Here is a 22,629-nt window from a genome sequence, read left to right as displayed (position 1 = left end):
GGGTCCTGGGGTCGAATCCCGCCAAGGACATGGATGTTCTTTGAGACTGTCCATTCATGAATTTAATCATATCATCACTCATATTCATTGATTCAATTAGACAAAGGTGAGAGGAAGACGACGTTAAATAACAAATATCAAATCAAGAAGAAAACAGATTGAAGAGAATTGTGTAATATTTCAGGAAACATATAAGTAGCATGACTTTTCCATTTGCCAAAGAGAGGGAGTGCACGGCACTACTATCCCCATTCAACTACAGATGCCTTTAGCGTGGCATTCCTTAATCTTTTCCGCTCTTACTTACTTTGACCGGAACGTAGCCCGCTACGATCCTTCTTAGGATCCGCATACACATTAACAAAATATCAAGTTCAAGACTATCATGGCGGTTTAATTTTTGTACTTTGCCTCTTTTATGTTGGTACTTGTAACAATCCGGGGCAATGCATGCCATTCTTTCCCGCATTCATTTGGTAAATTCCACTCTCACAACAATAAAAAACCAAAAGAAAAGGAAAATAAAAGAAATATATAACAATGAAACAAGAAATTGACAAAAACGCGGGACAACACCTCGATTTGATTTGATTTTTTTTAGCGTCGCTTTTCTGCTACTTTTGGATACTCGCAACAAGTGATGATATGATGAAAATGACATTCACGGAGAACACTCGAGCCCAGGCTGGGATTCGAGCTTGTGTTGTAACGCGGTGTGTTAACCACTCCGCCACGGAGATCGACAATACCGCGATAGCAAACAAGCCGAAAGATTTTTAGAAGCGCTCTTTCACCTCTGGAACGTCAGCACTTGAAAATCCCTAGTTCGGGAAAAGTGTTCCAACACTGCAACGTGTGTTGCGACTATATGCTGTAGCAGACGACACAGAACCAGAGCTGCCGGAAAGCAAGTATAGGCTATAGAAGGGCCAGAAGATAGAAAATCTGAAAAATCCTACGCCGTTCCTTTCTACCCTCACCTCATCCCTCCCTCGCACAACCTTCGCGCTGGCCCACGAACTGATGTGACGTCGTCTATTTCCGGCAAGTGTGGAAACTTACCTGACATGTAGAATTGCTCATTACTGACGAGTTTCAGTTACGATCTCCCTGAATGCAAGTTTGTACTCGACGAAAGGTATTTGCGGACTCGTGTCTTACTCTTTACAGTGCCGAGATAAAAAGAAATTGTAGTGCATTGAAGGCCCTACTTAAAACGAGAGGATGCCATTGAGATACAGGTATGTACTTGTATCCCCACCAATTTACATGTAGTGTTTTGTAGTTTGTATTCATCACTTCTTTACTTGATATTAGAAGTAGTTTTTGAAAATTGAAGTCGTGGATATTTGAGGTTTTTAGTTTTTGTTTTAAGGTACACTTTATGCATAGATAGACAGGCACGTTACCAGGGGGAGGGCTAAGGGGGCTGAGGCCCTACCCGAAATTCTACAAATATCTAATTTAAATAGTGTATAGTGGTAATTAATTTTACTGAGCAGGATTAAAGATTTAACCGAAAAAATGTTAGTGTATAGGTTATATTTTTATATTTTACAATATAATCCAAAGAATAATTGATTTGATTTGATTTGTTGTTTTAAGTCCACTTCTATGCACAGGAAGGCTAATCGGGACTGGACCTACAGTTTAAAGTGGGATCCGAACCACTGTGCCATGTGCCTCCACCGGGTATCGAACCCGCCAAAGAATAAATGAATCCACAGCTCTGAAAATGTATTGTTTTCTTTATTGGCCCTAACTTTTAAAGCCGTTATTAACGGAATGTGTAAAAGTTAATAACAAAATACAATAACTATGAGTTTCAGTACACTAACTGTACAGTCACGGACACTGCCGGCTTGTAACGATTCCATTGAAAGACAATGTATTCATTACAAACCGGCAGTGTCCGTGACTGTACAAAATGCAAGACAAATAATGGACAACAATATTCACTGAAACGGTTGATCGAGTAGCAGAGTCTCTCCATTTATGTAATAATTATAAATTTGGATTAAAATTGATTTATTTTTAATAACTTATAATAGTTTTTATTGTAAAATGACAATTATAACCATGGTAATAATTATTATTGTCATTATTATTTCTACTAATCAAGTTTTATCAGTGGCTTGCCCCCTCTACAAATATTTCTGGTGACACCTGTGCTGATAGGGATGAGCCCCCTCGAAATAAAATCTTGGTTACGGGCCTGTAAGATAGGCTAGTCGGGACTGGACCTACAGCGTAATGTGGGATCCATTCATCCGAACCTCTATGTGACTCCACCGGTATCGAAACCGTGACCTTGATTACAAGGCAACGACCACCATCGGCAGATTTAACGGGAGGGGCGGGGGCACGTGATCCCCAAAACTGACTAATTATTATGAAAAAGTGATGATGACATTATATCCCAACGACCAAAGGTTTCGAGGAAGACAGACCATAATACTTCATAATTCATAAATATCCTTTTTCACACTGCCTGTCAATTCTTTTAAAAAAGTGTAACAGAAATAGACTAATCGGTAATGAATCTATTTGATTTGGTGTTTTAAGTCCACTTTGTGCACAGTAAGGCTAATCGGGACTGGACCTACAGTTTAAAGTGGGATCCGAACCACTATGTGCCTCCACAGGGTATCGAACCCGGGACCCCTTGATTACGAGGCAACAACGCTACCACTGCGCCATCGGGGAGTTTATTACTTTTTCCTGCAGTTTCCGGTACGATAGATCTTTGCACATGCTCAAATCGAACGATAATTCAACACAATTGATATGCAAGAAAGAATTGAATAAATGGATAATAATAATAATAATATGATGATGATTACAATTTACCTAGCATGTGACGTATAGATGATACTAACTTCCAACCTCAGAACGAATATCACTTTCCGGCGGAGAGTAGATATGCCCCTCTTGTGTCAATCCTTCAATTGTATTATATTTTTAATCAATGTTATAAGAATTATGCATTACACACATTTAATAGTAAAAATGTTTGACACTCGACAGACAAACATGAATCCCTTGATTAATGAACGATTCTTAGATTATAGTGTTATGTTTTAGATTAATTTCCATAGAGGGGAATATTGCATGCTCTTTAGATTATGGAGCATGATGTTCTTAATGCCTGTGTTACGAAGCCACCACGAAAATCGCGCGCAAAGGCCGCGGAGAGAGAGGGGTTACTTTCGAAAACCGGCGCTATACTGTAGGTAAATTGTTTTCGTGTTGTGTTTGCCAATTTCAGAAGGCTCATGTTCGTCTCTCCCCTTTTTTTACCTAGTTACTTGCCTATCGCAATGTTCTGACTGACGTGCTAGTGTAAACTTGAGTGAGTCACCAACCACTGCATGTTTGCTAAGATATCATTATGCAGTAAATATAAACACATGATGTCATACATGGCCTTATCATGCATGACATTAAATATCTGAGTAAAAGCAAATGATACAAATTGATATGCTGCATTGCAAATGTGTTGAATTTTAGGTTTTAGTTAGGTTCACACCCGCATGATCCAGCCTTCGAATCTCATGCTGTTTCGCATCATGTACATTGTTATCTCTATCTCGAAATTTACCTCCTGCATTTTAGAGTGTGTCAGCCTGATTGTGGGTGGGTCACGGTCTTATCCGGCCTTCTTTTGGCGCCGTCCTTGTATATATATACAGGGTGTTTCTAAAGGTCGTTTACAACGCTTGGGAGGTGATTCCTCACACGAAAACAAGCAAAAAGTCTAAGTTCCATTTTTACGACTGAGGCTTCGTTTCCGAGATAGGAGCCTCGCAAAAGGTGACAAAGTGAACGTCACACCTAACTGGGACGAATACTATCACAGATAGAGAGGCGGTTCCAAGGGAATCATAAAGGAATCGTATGTGCTCAGTCCGGAAGTCACTATGAAAAGTTCACTGCACGCATGCGCAATGGAGTCCTCAAAGGAATTGGGGATTTCCAGCAACAACAATGCATGGAAAAGGTATGTAACGCAGCAAGAAGGACCGTGACAATGAGAAATGCGTTCAAGACAACACATCCCGACCTCAAACACCAAAACATGACCACCGAACACAAAATCCGAAAAGTTGAGCACGGTTGCATACCCCAGTTACACGCGAGGAATGAACGAATCATGTCATGTGGCATACGAGAGACAGGAGGAGGGAAAGAAAAACACAATGTCAGATGATTGCGACAACGTGTATTTTTACACGCGACAACTGCGTAATATCCCCCCCCACACACACACAACAAACAACAAATGCTACAATATCTTACGCACAGACAGTCCGTGTCACTGTACACCAACTGAAGATGTCACTTTCACCACACAAAGGGGGTGGGGAGCAATACCAAAAGTGTTCTCACTGGTATTTGCCGAGGGCAATAATCACAGACGGTTTTCAAAATGTCTGCCGTTTACTTCTACGCAGAGATGACAGCGACGAATCAAGGATTGTCGAGTACGAGCAAACAAGCCAGGTGTATCTGCTACCGTCGCGGCGGCGACGTTGATGCGAGCAACGAGGTCCTCAGCTGATGTGACAGGTGTGTCGTATACGAGGGTTTTCATTTCTCCCCAGAAGAAAAAATCGAGAGGGTTGAGATCTGGCGACCTCGGTGGCCAAGGCACAGGCTCATCCCTACCAATGAACCTATTGCGAAACACGTCATGCAGGAAATGTCGTACATTACGATCGAAATGAGCTGGTGCACCATCGTGTTGGTACCACATTTCTTGCCGCAGTGCCAAAGGTACGGTCTCCAACAGTTCAGGCAGAACCTCACTAAGAAATGCATGATACGTGCGACCATTCAGGCGAACAGGGAGAATGTATGGTCCAATTAAATGATCATGTACTATCCCGCACCACACATTCACTGAAAACCTGTGCTGGTGATGGGCCACAAAAAGTGCATGTGGGTTGTCAAAGTCCCATACATGACTGTTTCTACTATTGAAGACATCCATCCTGGTGAAAATGGCTTCATCTGTCCACAATACGTTTGCCCCGAAGTGAGGGTTTGTGTCCAGCTGATGCAACAACCATTGGCAAAACTCCATACGAGGGCGAAAGTCACGAGGTAACAGTTCTTGTACTTTCTGCAGTTTAAAAGGGTGCATTCCTTCATCTGACAACACTCGCCAAACATTCACATGAGACGTGTTTCGTGCCCGAGCGAGCACTCGCGTACTGGTGCCAGGATGTTCTGCGACCGCTGTTAACACATCTTCTGCAAACTGATGTGTGCGTACACTTCGGGGTCTTCCAACTTCTTGTCGCGGTGGTAACACTGACCCTGTTTCACGCAGTCGACTGTCCACTACCTGAAAGAAGGTGTGAGACGGTAAACGTCTATGTGGAAAGCGTTCTCCATAAAGACGCCTTGCCTCACGGCTATTACCACGTGCCTCCCCATACATGAGATGCATGTCTGCTAGCTGCTGGGTCGTATACGCAGCCATCTGTGTAATAGGGAGCTGGAACTGCAAAGTATTGTTTTTGTTTAACACTGGCACACTGCACAAATTGGCCGTATCACCGTACGAACACCACAGACCAATTGTTGCGATACTTGACTTGCCCACTCCACCACGTCAACTTCTTTCAATGCAACATACTAGTACTCTTCAATGCGTATGACAACCTAGAGCGAACTGCTGATCATATCCCAGCACCTGCAACACGATTGGGACGACTGCCGGAGAGAACCAACCCTTCGAGCTCCTCTCGCGGGAACAGCAGTCATGAAGGTCAAACGTAGACTACGAGAGCCAGACTTGCCTGTGCAGCGCTTCCAAAACTGGTCTCTTTTACGTCACAATGATCGCGTGCGAACACTTTTGGTATTGCTCCCCACCCCCTTTGTGTGGTGAAAGTGACATCTTCAGTTGGTGTACAGTGACACGGACTGTCTGTGCGTAAGATATTGTAGCATTTGTTGTTTGTTGTGTGTGTATGGGGGGGGATATTACGTAGTTGTCGCGTGTAAAAATACACGTTGTCGCAATCATCTGATATTGTGTTTTTCTTTCCCTCCTCCTGTCTCTCGTATGCCACATGACATGATTCGTTCATTCCTCGCGTGTAACTGGGGTATGCAACCGTGCTCAACTTTTCGGATTTTGTGTTCGGTGGTCATGTTTTGATGTTTGAGGTCGGGATGTGTTGTCTTGAACGCATTTCTCATTGTCACGGTCCTTCTTGCTGCGTTACATACCTTTTCCATGCATTGTTGTTGCTGGAAATCCCCAATTCCTTTGAGGACTCCATTGCGCATGCGTGCAGTGAACTTTTCATAGTGACTTCCGGACTGAGCACATACGATTCCTTTATGATTCCCTTGGAACCGCCTCTCTATCTGTGATAGTATTCGTCCCAGTTAGGTGTGACGTTCACTTTGTCACCTTTTGCGAGGCTCCTATCTCGGAAACGAAGCCTCAGTCGTAAAAATGGAACTTAGACTTTTTGCTTGTTTTCGTGTGAGGAATCACCTCCCAAGCGTTGTAAACGACCTTTAGAAACACCCTGTATTTAAAAATAACTTGTTGGTATGCGAAAAGGCAAATTTAGCAAAAGAATTGTAATATTCGAAAGTTTTTTCGAAAATATTAGGGGAGTGTCACGAAAAGTGAGGGGGAGGATTTCGATTCAGAGAGGTGGCTCAACAGAAAGAAGATGTAATATTCACCATGTAATTGTGTAGCACACATGACAATTATAATACTCCATTTTAAACACATATGTAGGGTCGTAGTCAGTATCTGTTTGAGGGAGGGGGACCAACGATAAAACAAAACAGCGTGTTTGGATATTGTTAAGGGCATTATGCTGAAAAAAAAAAACAACGTGCAATGAACCTGCCACTTTGTATATAAATTGTGATTAACTTATTATACTATATTAATAAAATGTTACCTCTGCCAGAATGTTGTTGGAAACATTAAATTTCTCATGGCACGAAATTTACGATACTTCCCTTGTACATAGGCGTGGGCAGACCAATTTATTTGGGGGTGTCTTAAGGGGAGCCTCAATTGCCTTTCTGGACAATATTAGCCTAATTGTCGTAACTTCATGTTCCTTTCTCTTAGTAACCATTTGGTATATGAAGATGAAATTTTAACATTATAATCTCCGAGTGAGTATTCGTTATCGCTTTAGCATGGTTTTCATTTAGTTGTGACGATATTTATATTAAGTTATTTAAATAATGAAAGTAAACAACTGAAAATCGATGTTGTGAGTAACCAACTAAAACAAATGTAATTCATTTAAATGTAATGTGATTTCCAAATTTACTAACTCTCTAGCCTTCTTAAACCCGAAGGTTCATGGCTGCAGCAATACAGGTCTTCCATCTGTCACTATCCTGAGCATGATCTATATACTCTTTTTCATCCCTATCGATTTCCTTTAGGTCCATCTCAACATTATCCCTCCATCTTCGTCTTGGTCTTCCTACTGGTCTCTTACCATCAGGTTTCCCAACAAGAATCCTGTAAACTCTTCTTTTCTCTCCCATTCGTGCCACATGGCCTGCCCACCTAAGCCTTCTTGATTTAATCATTCTAATAATATCTGGACATGAATACAAATTATGCAGTTATAAATTATGTAACCTTCTCCATTCACCTGTTTCCTCATCCCTTTTAGGTCCAAATATTTTTCTAAGGATCTTATTTTCAAATACTCTCAATTTATGTTCCTCTTTCAATGTAAGGGACCAAGTTTCGCATCCATATAATAATACAGGCAAAATTACTGTTTTGTATGTTTCAACTTTTAGTTTCTTAGATATTAAACGAGAAGACAAAAGTTTATGAAGAGAAAAGTAACATGCATTTCCTGAATTAAGCCTGTTTTTATTTCCTCTTTAATATCATTTTCATTTGTTAGTATTACTCCTAAGTACTTGAATTTGGAAACTGGTTCAAACTAGTTGTTATCAATAATTAGATTTTGATTATTACCTAACACTTGGTTTCGGTCTGTAAGCATATATTTAGTTTTATCTTTGCTAACTTCCAAACCTATCTCTTTAGCTGCTTTGAAAAATATTTTAGCATTCTATTCATGCGAAATGAGCAACAAATTTTGCAATAAAACCAGTTCAATAATAAAATAGTTACTTTAGTTTTTTGCTTATAGCATATTCCACTCAAAACAGATATATAAGTATAATGAATTAGTTACAAATTAGCTGAAATGGTGTTTTAGTATTACAAAGGTTCATGGTCGTATCTAGCCAGGGTTGTTAGAGGTCCAGGAATTTTATATAAATTCGATTCCGGTCCAGGAGAGAAAATCAGCAAGCGTATATGGATTCTGGACCATAAAGAACCTTTTTATCTAAGATATTTCGATTCGGTCCAGGAACTTTATTCCGGCTCAAATTAAATACGATCCAGGAACCTTTTTTTTCGGCTCAATTTAAATCGTCCAGCAACCTTCTTTCCGGCTCAATTTAAATATGGTCCAGAAGCCATTTTTCCGGCTGAATTTAAATACGGTCGAGGAACTTTTTCCCTGCTGAATTTGAAAACGGTCCCGGAATCTTTTCTCATGATGAATTTAAATGCAGTCCAGGAAATTCTTTTTCAGATCAGTTGAAATAGGTCGAAGTTCCGCATTGAAATGAAACAATGCGCAACTTTGACCGAATTTAAATTGTGTGAGAAGAAAGGTTCCGGTCCTGTTACGGAACCCATTAGAATGTATGAGTTCCTGGATCTTTAACAATCCCAGGGTTGTAAGGGGTCCGGGAATTGTAAATAATTTTAATTCCCGTCCGGGAGAGAAAATCAGCAAGTGTAAATGGGTTCTAGACCAATCTTTTTATGTTTAAAGTATTTCAGTTTGGTCCAGGAACATTTTTTTCTAATGAATTTAAATACGGTCCAGGAAGCTTTCTTCCGGATGAATTTAAATACGTTCCAGGAACCATTCTTCCGGATGAATTTAAATACGGTCCAGGAAGCTTTTCCCGGATGAATTTAAATACGTTCCAGGAACCTTTCTTCCGGATGAATTTAAATACGTTCCAGGAACCTTTCTTCCGGATGAATTTAAATACGGTCCAGGAAGCTTTTTCCGGATGAATTTAAATACGGTCCAGGAACTTTCGTAACGGCTGAATTTATATACTGTTCAGGAACCTTTTTTTGTTTGATTGATTGATTTTGTGTTTAAAGTCCACTTTATGCTCAGTTATGCTAATCGGGACTGGACCTACAGTTTAAAGTGGAATCCGAAAAACTATGTGCCTCCACCGGGTATCGAACCCGGGACCCCTTGATTACACGGCGGCGACGCTACCACTGCGCCATCTGGGAGGCCAGGAACTTTTTTTTTTAAATGAAACAATATGCAAACAACAAATATTTGTTCACCCATTAGAATTTATGGGTTCCTGGACCTTTAACAAACCCTGTATTTAACTTTTACACATACTTTTCTTGAAACATAGTTACGACTTCCCTTCAGACATTTACTTTACTTGAAAATTTACAATAATCTGAATAAGCATACTAGGTCGACAACGAGCAGCACATCGAAGCCTCTCCCTCCCAGAAATGTAAACGGTCACCAATCCCCGAGGCGCTCCCAAAGGACCCCGACTGCCAGGAACCTGGAAAGCATGTAGGATTTGTGGAATCCGGAGAAGGAAGACGTCGCGCAGCTACGTAGTGAAATAAGATTATAAAGTGACGTCATCTGTACACACTCCCAAGGAAGTAATGCTCATAACTATTAACAGGTACAACTGAAATTATATTTAGTTATTATTAGGTGTTTCAGAGTTTCAGTTTTCAATTGAGATTTCTCAGCAGTCCACATTTTATTCATTAAAGAGAAAACTCTCAGTGGGTGCATTTGTGGCTGGAAGGCACAAACTGAACTCTACAATATCAAATACCTGATAAAAGGAAATACATTTTTCCTGAAAATAATTATTTGAATATCTTAACCCATCTTAAATCTACTCTCATTTGAGCAGTGTTCCATGCTTCCAGTTTTTCAAGTGTAGCATACGCTCTTACATTTGAAATTTCATCAGAGATAAGAATCATTAAGTTGCTTTCCTGGCCATTTGTTGAAAATTTGTACGCTATTTTGCACCCTGTCCCATTCGATCATCGAATCCAGTTTTACCCAATCCAACAGTCATTTCAGAAAAGGGAGAGGACCACTGCTTAATATATTCAATACAAGGTGAATAAAATGAACGCACATGTTCCTTAAAACTTGACATACAAACAAACCCATTTTCCTCCAGACTTTTCAGTTTCGACTGCACTATAGGAGGCAAAAAAGGCAGTTATATCTGTCAACTAATTTTTGTTTAAGTTCTGCAATCAATGCAGAACCTTCTATCATAGAAACATATTGGCCCTCTAGAAAGTGAACAAAGTCATTACAAAGTTCTGCATTGGAATGGATAAAATAAAGCCATATTTCAGATAGGGGGTCCTCAAAGAACATTTTAATGATTGTGGGACACTTGTCCTGTGATAGAAAGTATGATTTCAATGCTGGATAGAATTTAAGTATGCGCTCTACGGCTGGCAACAAAGAGAGCCACCTAGTTTTGCTATAAGAAAGAAGCTTTGAGAACTCTATCTCCACGAAGCCACAAAATTCACGTAAAGCATGTTCACGTACTGTATATATGTAAAAATATGAGTATATTTTGTGCACCACACTTTCTATGCAAATCGGTAAACAGTCCATCGCAGTTTGTACACAATTATTCACTATATGTGCAGAACAACCTACACCTACAATTGGTTTGTTTAAGCATTCCTGAACAATACTGTAAACATTTTTTTTTACCTTTTCTTGTTGCTCCTTCAAAGTTGCAGTTGGTGTTGTCAGCGCATAATCCAACAACTTTAGCAAAGAAAGGAAGTAGCGCACCAACAATGGAAACAATTTCGTAGCTTTATGGTTCGACGAATCTGTGTAAACTGTAATGTAATTTACCTGATCCAACTCTTTCTGAAGCTCTGCAATTGCATAGGGGCTTATCACATTTGTCACGATCGCTTCACATTTTGTTCTTGCACAAGCATGTTGTGGTTCGAAGCACTTCTTAACAAGTTTCGAACTACAGTCTGTAAAAAGAAACGATTGATTATGTTGCACTGTATGAAATGCAAAACACGCTTCTGCTGCTGCCAATTTTCTTCTTTAGGCCCAAAATTCTTGTTTCGAAAATATGTAGAAAGAGTAGCACTAGATGCAGCAGCAGCGTCGGCAGATTTGTGTTTTGCCGTTTGCAGATGTGTTATTTCAGACCTTCCACTGTTTGCAATTGAAAACTCACCTCAACATTTTTCACAGTGAACATCACTATCGCTTTTGCCTCTCTTAAGAAATGGATAAAGAGATTTCAGTTCTGAATTAAATGCACATTTCCTCCTAGGAGGTACCTTCAGCCGACAGTGTTGAAATACGAGACGTGCACTTCAGGAACGAGACTTCCACTCTACGCACCCCGCAACAACTGGACAGATCGGCGCCACCTGACCCTTTTGTTCGCAACTGTCTACAATCTGATCTCTGCCATGGTAACTACGCATTGTGCTAACCGGACGTTCATTCTCTCCAGCCTGACCACAACAGAAAAGTATGTACTGCATAAACTGTTGACATGGGAAAACAAAAGAAAATAGAAATAGAAATAAATATTTGGACTTCGAAGACCGGAGTAGAAATCAGGACATTTCGCAGGACATATGTGAAAGAAAGGACATATCTTAATTTTATACATGGCTTCGCATTCTGCAGGACAGCCCATCAAAAAGGACTGTACTGCGAAAATCAGTACGGATGGTCACCCTAGGAAAGGGCCCTGAGCCCACGCAAGGAAGACTTCGCGTTGCGGCAAAGACTGGCCGCGGGAGGAGGAGGGGGGTTTATGGTATGCCTGTTTAGCCGGCGCAGTTGCCGGTGACCCTTACCGGAAACATACCAGTGTTGCCATATTCAATTGACAGAAAAGAGCTAAGTCGCCTAATCGGGTCTATCTTACTCTGAAGGTGTCCAGTCACACTGGGGAACGATGGCGCAGTGGTAGCGTCGCCGCCTTATAATCAAGGGATTCCGGGTTCGATACCCGGTGGAGGCACAAGTGGTTCGGATCCAACTTTAAACTGTTCCGATTAGCATTACTGTTCATGAAGTGGACTTAAATCGCCAAATCAAAATTTTAAAAAATCAAATCACACTGGGGCAAAAGCAAACTACCAAGTGATATTTTGTATTTACACTAAATATCAGCGATTATGAAAGTCCTCTTTGTCCTTCTTCGACATCATGAGCGAGAAGGAGAGGAGAGGGATGGGTATGGTCAAGGGGTCCGCTGTCCTTCTAAAAATGTCAACCTAAAATTCTATATTTCACACATATTCAAGATGGCAATATTATTTAGGTTACAGGAATTTGTGATAATTGTTGATAATACTGATTGAGATTGACATACGTTGTCGCAGGAATGCAATAATTTCGATTGAAGCAATGTTTTTGAGGTGGTAGAACTGTTTTTGGGTGAAAACAATACTTACAAGCATAATTTCCCGATTGTTATCTTAGCACGCTCTGAAGTGTCAGGTGTCGCAGGTTCGAATCCTCAGCAAGAAATGGTTATTTCAATGTTCGTTGTTATTATTTTACTTACATAATTATAAAAATTAATAATTACATACACAAAGAAATAATAATTTTATTTCAATAATTCACCATGCATCCTCATCGTCACGATTATCCTATAAAGCGAAAGCCTTAAAGGTAGCAAAGGACGTAAAATATACGAAATAGTAGTGGTGTCAGAAATGAGATTTCAGTGGATTTAGCGAAACGTGGGAGTGGGAGTAGTTAGGAAACAGATGAGGACTACATCTACTCTACATACGTCTTATTTGAAACGAAAAGTTTCGCGATTTGGGCAAATCTGGTTTCAAAAGAACTAAGATGGCAACATTAGTAGAACTGGACTTCTTGCAGGTTCAGAAGGAAATATTGGGGAAGGCCCGATGCTGAGAGGGGAGGGGACAATGAGGGTGCTTCACGTTTTACAAAAGTAAACAACGGTTTGTGGGAGGGACTGTGCAGTGGGAGTTTTGTGACTGGTGTCTTTCGTCTTTATGTTGTTTTCGGGCATTGTCAATTAATTAATGAAGCTTGCTCCGAGTTCCGAGGTGGCGGGTTCATCCTATCTGGACAGTGTGTGTAATCGTGCGATAGAGGATATTTTGAAGCAATCTTTCGGTTCGTTATTTTGCAGAAAAAATCGAAATTGTGGCGAAAGGGAACGATTTAAAAACCAAGTCGACTGCTGGATATGACCAACATTTCAATGTTTCGTGGTATAAAGACTATCTGTGGTTATGTGGATGTCTGCAGTTGTCTAAACTCTTTTGTTAGCCATGTACTCTATTTTCGGGTGAAAAAAAAAAAAAACGTGTCGAATTCAGATGTGGATAACGTGGACCATGACCATGACGCACCCAAAAATTCAAATTCAAATGAAAAACTTCTCTTTATGACAGCATCATAGAAGTTTTTTGATTTCATATGATTGATTTTGCTTCGCTTGTGCCACTTTTGGCTAATTTGCGAAGATGGGAATGAGTGATGATATGATTAAATTGATGAATAGACATCACAAACGCCCATGCCCAAGCTAGGTTTCGAACCCGGGATCCCAGCATCATATAACTATTTTCAAAGTCGGATTGATCTGCTCTATAAGTAGCCTTCGATGTTTCTGTAAGTATCAAATTACGTATTATTGTGTCAACAACCAATGTTTGCGATTTCACTTTAGTCCTTATGTCAACATTTTTTTTCCTGATTAATAACTTTGCCAAAATCTAGTATTGTATTGCATACGTACCAGATTAATATTATATGAACTACTTGGAAGACATTAGGGGGGGGGGCATGAGGTGGGGAGGCGCCCAAGTCTCCCTTAAATGTCCTACTGATAACCGGTAACACTTTTAAAAATCCACGCCACGCCACTGACGTAGTGTGTGTTAATGAAACGTGGTTAACGTCGTCTCACCTGAGTTCCGAATACTTTGATTCCCGGTACACTGTGTACAGATGTGATCGAAGCCGTGACCTTAGTGGCAAAGTGAGTGGAGGTGGTGCACTTGTGGCTGTGAAAAACGACCATTCGTCCTTTTTGGTAGGAGAACCGATGCAACAGCCTGACTCCATCTTAGTTAAAGTATTGCTTAACAAGACATTTCCTATCTATATTGGTGTTGTGTACTTCCCCCCCAAATCAACTAAGGCATTATATGACAAATTTTACGACTTTGTTGAAACCCATACTAAACCAGGAGACAAAATACTATTCTGTGGTGACTTTAATTTACCAGAGATTACAAGTGTAGACGCAGATTTCTTAAGTCTTACACCAGTGTGTCAAGATCTACAACTTTTTATGTCTTATCATGCTCTCAGGAACGCGAACAATATTCAAAATGTAAACAATAGGTTACTTGATCTTATATCAACGAATGTTAGTAATGTAGATGTAAGCAGAGAGTTGCACCCTCTCCTACCGGAAGACACACGTCACCACTCAATAATAACTGAGATCCAATGCCTTTCCGTAAAATCAAATAAAAAGTCAAAACAAAACCTTTCCACCTACAACTTTAAGAAAGCCGACTATTCAAAACTCTACAGATTGGTATCACAAACGGATTGGAATCTAATAAATAGCGCCGATAACGTAAATGAAGCTGTTGATATTTTCTACGGATTAATTTATGACATATTTCATGAGTGCGTTCCTCTTAAAAATTACAGAACTCAACATACACTTGCTGGTTTACGCCTGCTATAGTGAAAAAAATTAATGCTAAATCTTACCACAGGTTAAAATGGAAGAAAAGTATTACAAACAAAGAATACCATACGGAAAAATTCCTTCTGCTCCGCACACAAGTTAAAAAAGACATAACTGTAGCTCACACTAATTACATAAAACAGTCTGAAGACCAGATAAGTGCCGACCCTTCGCGATTCTGGTCCTATATCAAAAGTAAAAAGTCCCATCAAAACTGCCAAGCTATTAAAGTCGGCGCAGACATATTGACAGACGAAAATGATATCGCGAATGCCTTTGCAACTTACTTTCATTCTGTGTACGCAGCCGAAAGTGCTAAATATGACGTAAATAATCTGAAAATAGCAATTTCTAACTAACAACTTGGTATTTTCACTTTGCGCAACATCCGCGTAAGCTAAGTAGAAGCTGCCATTAAGAATTTGAAATCCAAATCAACGACCGGCCACAACATACCACCATATATATTGGGGCTTATGGCAAGAGCGTTGCCGCATGGTGCGCAGTACAAGAAAGCTCCAGCGCGCATCGAGCGTCTGCTGTAGTACACGCCGCAACAAAAGTTAGTGGTCAACGGGGCTGTTCACTGTCAAACTTTTCCACTAGAGGCGCTAGCCCTGTTGTGTCCCTAAATAATTTCGTGCGTCACCTGGTTGCCCTAAGCTTTACATTGGAGCGCGATAGGAGAGCTTTTCAAACGTTATTTTCAACGAAGGTAAGAATTTCTCGTGTAAATCGATAACAAAAATTGTTTAGCAAACCTTTAGGATTATGTAGCAAGTCAAAAGTTTCTGAAAATTACGTTCTCCTGAACCTAAGAATTAATATATTAAAGCGCAACGACAGGGCAGCTCAGACGGGCTAAATATAGTATATTTATGCACAAAGAGCACTAAACTTGACGTTATTTTGATCGTCCCTAGCTGACATGAGTCTATAATAAAAAAAATAATATTTTTGCACTACGCTTTATGTTTCCTCTTGTTGCGACTTGCGAGTATGTGCAATTCAACGGCGGGAGTAGGAATCGGGGAAACTACACAAATTACAAAGAGAAAATGTATTAAGTGGAAGCGCATAATATTTATTATTATACACTATGCCCTATCCATAACTTAATATTAACATATGTTTTCTTTGTATTAAGCAGACATTTCCCCCTCGTATTTTCGTCCTTTTAAAATTATAATTCCTGTAAATAAGAAAGTCCTAGAGGTTGCGAGATATGAAACAGAATGTAACATATTTTTTGTAATAACTATTCTTCTCGATAAATGTGTATGTATAAAATAGAGAACCATATTTACTAGCCATGAGAAAACGTATGATATCACGTAAAAAAATGAGTTGGGTATTAATAACAACTAGCTATAAAAAAGTGCAGTCGCATGGAATTATTATGTATTATTCTTTACCAGATTCACAAGAATAAAGCACTTAAATTGTGAAAATTCAAAGTGACGTAAACAAGTACTGTGTAAATTTTAAGGCTTTTTTTTAGTTCCGATATCTTTTCTGTTATTGACGATCGTCTTATTAAAATTCTTAGTTTCAGAACACAGATGTTCCGACATAATTTCCGATGTTAAGATGAAATTAAACTTGCAATTTAATGTAATAGCAGCACGTTCAGCATCAAATTCCCTATATATTTAAATGGGAGAACAATTGCCCATCAAAAGCGTGGGGTCGCAACATGGGTGCTGGCACCTACAATAGTTTGCTTTGACCAGGAACATACAAGAATGCGTGACTTGGTGGGAAGCTGTTCATTCTTGCAGCTGTTGGTCCACAATAATGACGGTCCGTGGAGGAAGATTTGAAAATAACTGTTTCCGAATATACTTTTCATACGTCTTGCTCTCTACTTTATCACAGTGTTTTTCTTTCCTTTATGCACAGAAAGGCAAATCGGGACTGGACCTACAGTTTAAAGTGGGATCCGAACCACTATGTGTCTCCAACGGGTATCAAACCCGGGACCCCTTGATTACGAGGCAACGACGTTACCACTGCGCTATCGGGGAGGCCTCTTTCACATTTTTCGGTGCACTCTTTCATTTGAAACGGAACAGTGTTCATTATAATACCGGCATACACCAAAGCACCCCGTTCGTCGCATTTTAATTAAGGGATTAGGGTTCCATACCCGGTGGAGGCATATAAAGGTTCGTATCTCGCATAAAACCGTAAGTCCGTCCAGTCCCAATTAACATATCTGTGCAGAAAAGTGAATTTAAAACTCAATTAATCAATTACTAGAGGTGTGAAATAGATGAAGTTCTGTTGTATTTGTGTGAACAATGATAACAGAAAGAAAGAGACATTGGAAATATTCAATCTAAAATGCTCTCGCTTTGTGTCCATCAATTAACGTTATTGCCTTGCAAGCAACAAATCCCGGATTAAATTTACTTAGGTATCTCAAAAATCTATTCCCTATTTATGCATTTGCGTCAAACTTTACTATCTGGAAAAGAACTGCTCGATCATTTTGTTCTTTTAATATAATGCTATCTAACTTTTATAATAGTTAGTCATCCTTTGGGAAGAGCAAGTGAACCGGGAGTATTCCCGCTAGATCCGCCAATGCATACAATATGCCTGTTTTCAGAATTCCCCAAAACGAGAAAGTGCACACACAAATAATAAATGTCTTGACCTGGCCCCAAGACGGAAGTCTATTCACGAACTGTACATTCCCCACCCCCTTCCCTCTTCCCAACACGTGTTTGCAGCGAGTGGCAACAGGCGGACGGCTGTTATTTTTGACTCCCCAAATCGCGCTTAACATAAGAAAGGAAAGCGCATTTTTTGAATGTTCTGAATTGTAATAGAAGGTATAGACCATCAAAACCTTACATTTCCTCTCCTTTTTGCATATTTATTATTTTCTCTTCGCATGTTAACGACTTTTGTTTCTGAAAGAATGGGGGTGGTGATCTCAAAAGTAAAAGCCCATAACAGCCCATACTGAACTCTTAACTTGGGCTCCTCTATAGTAAAAGGATGTTGCGATATTTTAAAATATCCCTTGCTGCAAATTTTTAACCTTTCCCTCGATACCAGTACTTTTCCTTCAAGATGGAAAACATCGTCAGTCTGTCCTATCCCCAAGTCTCACCAAAGATCAAGCTTAGAAAACTATTACTGGAACACTGAATCTATTGTATTAATATTATGTAATTAGTAGATCACTATAATTGGGCTCTGCCTGTTGAGCTCTATCAATAAATAAATAAATATCGTAATACCACTTCCAGTGGCTAAATTTTTTAAAAATAATATCAATTTTCAGATTGTATTTTATTATTATCCACTTTTGGAGCATCCCCGATGGAGCAGTGGTAGCGTCGTCGCCCTGTAATCAAAGGTTCCCGGGTTCGAAACCCGGTGGAGGCACATGGCACAGTAGTTCGGATCCCACTCTAAACTGTAGGTCCAGTCCCGATTAGCCTTACTGTGCATGAAGTGGACTTAAAAACACCAACTCAATTATTAATCACTTTGGACTTCAGTGGTTCACTGTAAGATAAATCGTTAAGCAAATATTTGTTCACCTTACTCGAAGAATAACTTCTCATAATTAGTATTTGCTTTTATTGAATCACTATTGTTAATGATTTTATAAATTGAACAGAGTTCCTCCATAGATCGCTTTGCATTTCTTTTTTCTTGTGGGTGTGGTTTTGATTGCTACTGCAATATTCTTGTTATATAAATGTAAACAAACAAATAAGCCTTGTGAGTTGAAGAAAGTTGCATTGGGAAACGTTCGGGAGAGGAATTAGTGCGGACTGATTTTTGGTGGAGCTCTGGTGTGATTTATGAAGTGAAAAACATCTTCTTTACTGCATGATTACTAATTAGTAAACAATATCACATTGTTTTGTGGAAAGGGAGGGAGAGAGACAGAGTCATCTCAAATGGAACGAAATTCCTTATTTTTAAAAAACACTAATATTTTCATTATTTGAATTGTAGTTTCTACATTTGTAATTTTTTAGGACACATTAAGTGGTGCTCATGTGCTCCTGGTACCCCGTGCGGCGCACGCCTATGGCTGTGCACTTTACAGAGTATGTGAAATTGCGAGGTACACTTAAGAACAAAATGTAAGCCATCACATTTACGTTGTTTCGCGACTTGGTAATCATGAAAAATGTGGTGCTGGGGTTTCTCTTACATCCTCTCGCATAACATAAAATAAGAACAAAAAAAATTAATAACCTTCTGGATTACAATACTCCAAATTCTATAAATAACGGCTACTCTTTCTATTGAATTTTGACGCTGTAGTGAATTTACATTCTTTTATATGAAATAATATTTTCATTTCATGATTTTTATTTTATAATTAAACAAATAATTAATACGAACTCTTTTTGATTGAAATATTTGAATACGATTTTTATGTAGTTCTTTGTCTAGATATAATTTTAGTAATTTTGGGTACTTTTAAGTATGTCAAAACAAAACCATGAAGTCAAGATAAACCAGATTAGTTGGTTAATTGAAACACCAGCGTCGTATAAACTCATAATAAACCGCACAGAAAAAAAGATTATTACATGGTGCAGCGCCCCTTGAATCGCAGGGCCTTCGGCGAGTGCCCAAGTTGCCCCTCCCTAGGACCGTCTCAGCCAGTAACATAAACAAAATACATGAAGGACGGAGCGAATTACTGAATTATTTCTTTCCACATTTACATATTTTTGAACTGTTAAATCTTGAGCCCAGATTTTGATGTATCATTTATCTTACAAAATATGCACATATATACATGCAAAATAGTGGTAAAATATGTAGTTACATATGTAACATGAAACACATTTATTGCATATTTCCACTGGCATTCAGAGACCACCCTAGAATGGGATATGTGTGGGCGAACGCCTTCATGGTCGATCAGTGCCTCTCCCTCAAACAAACAAGAAAAAACAGTTAAATAAATATTTTTTTTAGCACAAATATGCATTTTCCTATGGTATTTAAGTGTAAATGTGACTGCTTCGCTGCCCACTAATTTTCTTCTGGCACCGTCACTACTCTCATTTCGAATTGTTGATAGAACTAAATAGTTAGCAAACACCCAATGAATAGAAATGAAGTGGCGATCTGAATATCGGACAACTGACGGACAATTTTTTTAATCCCCCGGAAGAAATACATGAGGGTAATTTTAAATTAATTATAACGAATTCCACGGTGCGGGGGATCGGATGACCGGTATGACCACTCCTCTCCTCCCGACACCCATGTGTCCAATCATATTCAACAAAATATTTCGAAAACAGCTCTCCTTGTATTTAATGTCCTCTATAAACTTACATTTTCATTTCTGTATTTGTTTTCTAATGTTACTATAAAATTACAACAAAGCACGGAGAATCAACGGGGCGCTACAATAGTGTTACGGGTAAATCACTGATTACGTGAACAATCTATATTTGTCGAACGTTGGATATCGCTGCAAATATGTATTTTTGTGCAGAAAGATATAGCTATAGTCTATTAAGATATATACTTCATTCAACAAAATATACGTGATTGGTGGCGGAGCGCCACTCCTAGTTCCTGACTCCTAGCACCACCTATTAATGTATGGTAGATTTGTTGTTTACTATGTTAGATTATATTAATGTAGGTTTATCTCCGTCTGGCACAGAAAAATAATTATTTTTCATCTCATTGCAGAGATGTGGCAGCTAGAAATCCAGTGTCCTCCTGTGCAAGATTCTGATTTGGACTCTGATTATAGCAGTAGGAATGACTACACTACTGATTACGCCAAGGACACGTCAGACACGAGTTCCACCGAGGAGGACAAGAACGCATGCGATGAGTATGAGGTGGAGACCGCGAGCCTCAAGTCGGTGCTAAGTGACGTCAGCTCAACAGACAGTCAACAATCTGGTGACAAGACCGATGTAGGACTCATAATACCTGAGAAATCAGATGAGAGGGAGAATTATTTGGGAGATGGATCCGACAGTGCACAAGATGATCACAATGCAGTTTGTGCAAAAAATAAGTCTTGGGAATGTGTTAGATGCCATAGTAAGGGTCTGAGGATACCTGGCTACTGCATTAGTTGTTACAAATACAGAAGATCATTCGATCAGCAGCGAAAGAGACGCAGGAGGGAAGGGTCCAGTGAATGCAATACCTTGGGAAAGATGAAACTAAATTCCGCAGGTGATTGTCAAACGACGAATTTAGATAGTGAAAATGAATGCAGAAAGCTATGTGTAATTTGTAAAGCCAGGAAAATATCTACCATTTTTGTCCATGGCAAGAGGGGACATTATTGTGCCTGCTACCCTTGTGCCAAGTTAGAGTGGCGAAAGAGAGCTAGGTGCCCACTATGTAAACAGATAATAAAGAATATAGTAATTTCTGTTCCTATTTAAAAGTCGAAGTTGTAATATTTTTTTTTTAAAAAAAAAGTTTACAAATATGTTTTTTGGTACTTAAAGCGTATTTAATGTAACATGTTCCATTTCTTAATATGTTGAATGGTAACATAATTCAGGTAGGAACGTTTTCATCGATGCTCCTTCTTCTCAATGAGAATCTGTGCGAAACTATGGTGCAGATCACATCACTTCTGCTATGATCGATATCGAGAATTCCGGAGCCCCACTTTCATGGCCTAGTGTGATTGTATACCATGTTGTGACCCACAAAGAGGGACTTAACATTTTTACTGATACACACACACACCTGGGATGAACCGACATAAAATGTTATGGTACTTATTTATTTTACCGATATCGATAACTCATACCTATTCTACCGTTTCTAAGTAAAATTATAAATGTTATATTTATATTATACACATATTATACAAATTATACATTTATAGCTATAATTAAGAAACCAAAATGGTTGAATTCTGCACTTTTTCGTATGTTAAGGTTATTTACAATAACATTGAATCTCAAAATTTAATTAATCATTAATTTTACCGATATACAATTGATCAATATGCGCAAATTGATGGGTACGGATATAATGCACACACATATATACATGCACGTACAATTGAAGGCCTCAGAAGGAGAAATCTTTATTTCTTAATTTTACGTATCGTAAAAATGAATGTCGGAGGGGTTGAAAGATGACGTAGAAGCGGCCCCTTGTGACTCGGAACTCAATAGACAAGAAAAGACATGTTAATTGTATACACTTTTATACACATTCTACGTAGGATATTTAGGGAATAAATGTAACTGCCATCACAATATGGTATCACATCGTAACACTTTTTTCTCTGGTAACTTTACTGGAAAGAATGCAAATGAGATATAAAAATGTCCTTGCTAAGTTACAGGTCAAAAGGTAATCAGGTGTTAATATCGTATATATTTGAAAATTCGTTTTGTGTGTGTGTGTGTGTGTGTGATTTTCGTGATTTTCATATCACTGGTGTTACGTTATTATACAATGTTACTTGCTCGTATTCTCTCTCTTTTTTAGTACGGCAATAATATAGACCAGAAGGTTTACATACCCAATTACAGCGCCTGCCGTATGCGAGTCGTTGCTTGTCCAATGTATGTTTCGTCGTGCAGATACTTCGGCTTACCATACTGTTGCACGAGTCCTTCGAAAGGCCAACAAATAATATCAATGAGCTATTCAAATACTTTTACTCTCGCCATCTGAAATACCTGTTTCCTATGTGTCGGTTGGATGGGAGGAAACACGTGTTGCCTTCCAACTTCTTCCAAC

The 22,629-nt window shown here is 39.1% G+C and overlaps 3 protein-coding genes across 3 annotated transcripts in view; 2 read left to right on the top strand and 1 right to left on the bottom strand.

The window, feature by feature from the left end:
* The window catches only part of LOC145985537 (hemolymph lipopolysaccharide-binding protein-like), a 58,375-nt gene that overhangs the window by 20,862 nt on the left and 14,884 nt on the right, over positions 1 to 22,629 (top strand). The window lies entirely within an intron of this gene.
* The window catches only part of LOC145985789 (3-oxo-5-alpha-steroid 4-dehydrogenase 1-like), a 113,266-nt gene that overhangs the window by 89,942 nt on the left and 695 nt on the right, over positions 1 to 22,629 (bottom strand). The gene's annotated exons all lie outside the window — the stretch shown is intronic.
* Positions 1,183 to 21,305, top strand: LOC145984857 (E3 ubiquitin-protein ligase Mdm2-like). Its single transcript, XM_083118236.1, has 2 exons — positions 1,183 to 1,241; positions 20,590 to 21,305. Exon 2 carries the CDS (start codon positions 20,592 to 20,594, stop codon positions 21,303 to 21,305), a length of 714 nt encoding a protein of 237 aa, XP_082974362.1. The 5' UTR covers positions 1,183 to 1,241; positions 20,590 to 20,591.

Source organism: Lepisma saccharinum, chromosome 3 (assembly GCF_977018435.1).
Source record: "Lepisma saccharinum chromosome 3, izLepSacc3.1, whole genome shotgun sequence".
NCBI lineage: Eukaryota > Metazoa > Arthropoda > Insecta > Zygentoma > Lepismatidae > Lepisma > Lepisma saccharinum.
The sequence above is the reverse complement of the archived record's forward strand: the minus strand, read 5'-3'. Positions and strand labels throughout refer to the sequence as shown.

Bases quoted from the DNA above. Each gene is read 5' to 3' on its own strand.
- LOC145984857 (XM_083118236.1), top strand. From the start codon at position 20,592: ATGTGGCAGCTAGAAATCCAGTGTCCTCCTGTGCAAGATTCTGATTTG.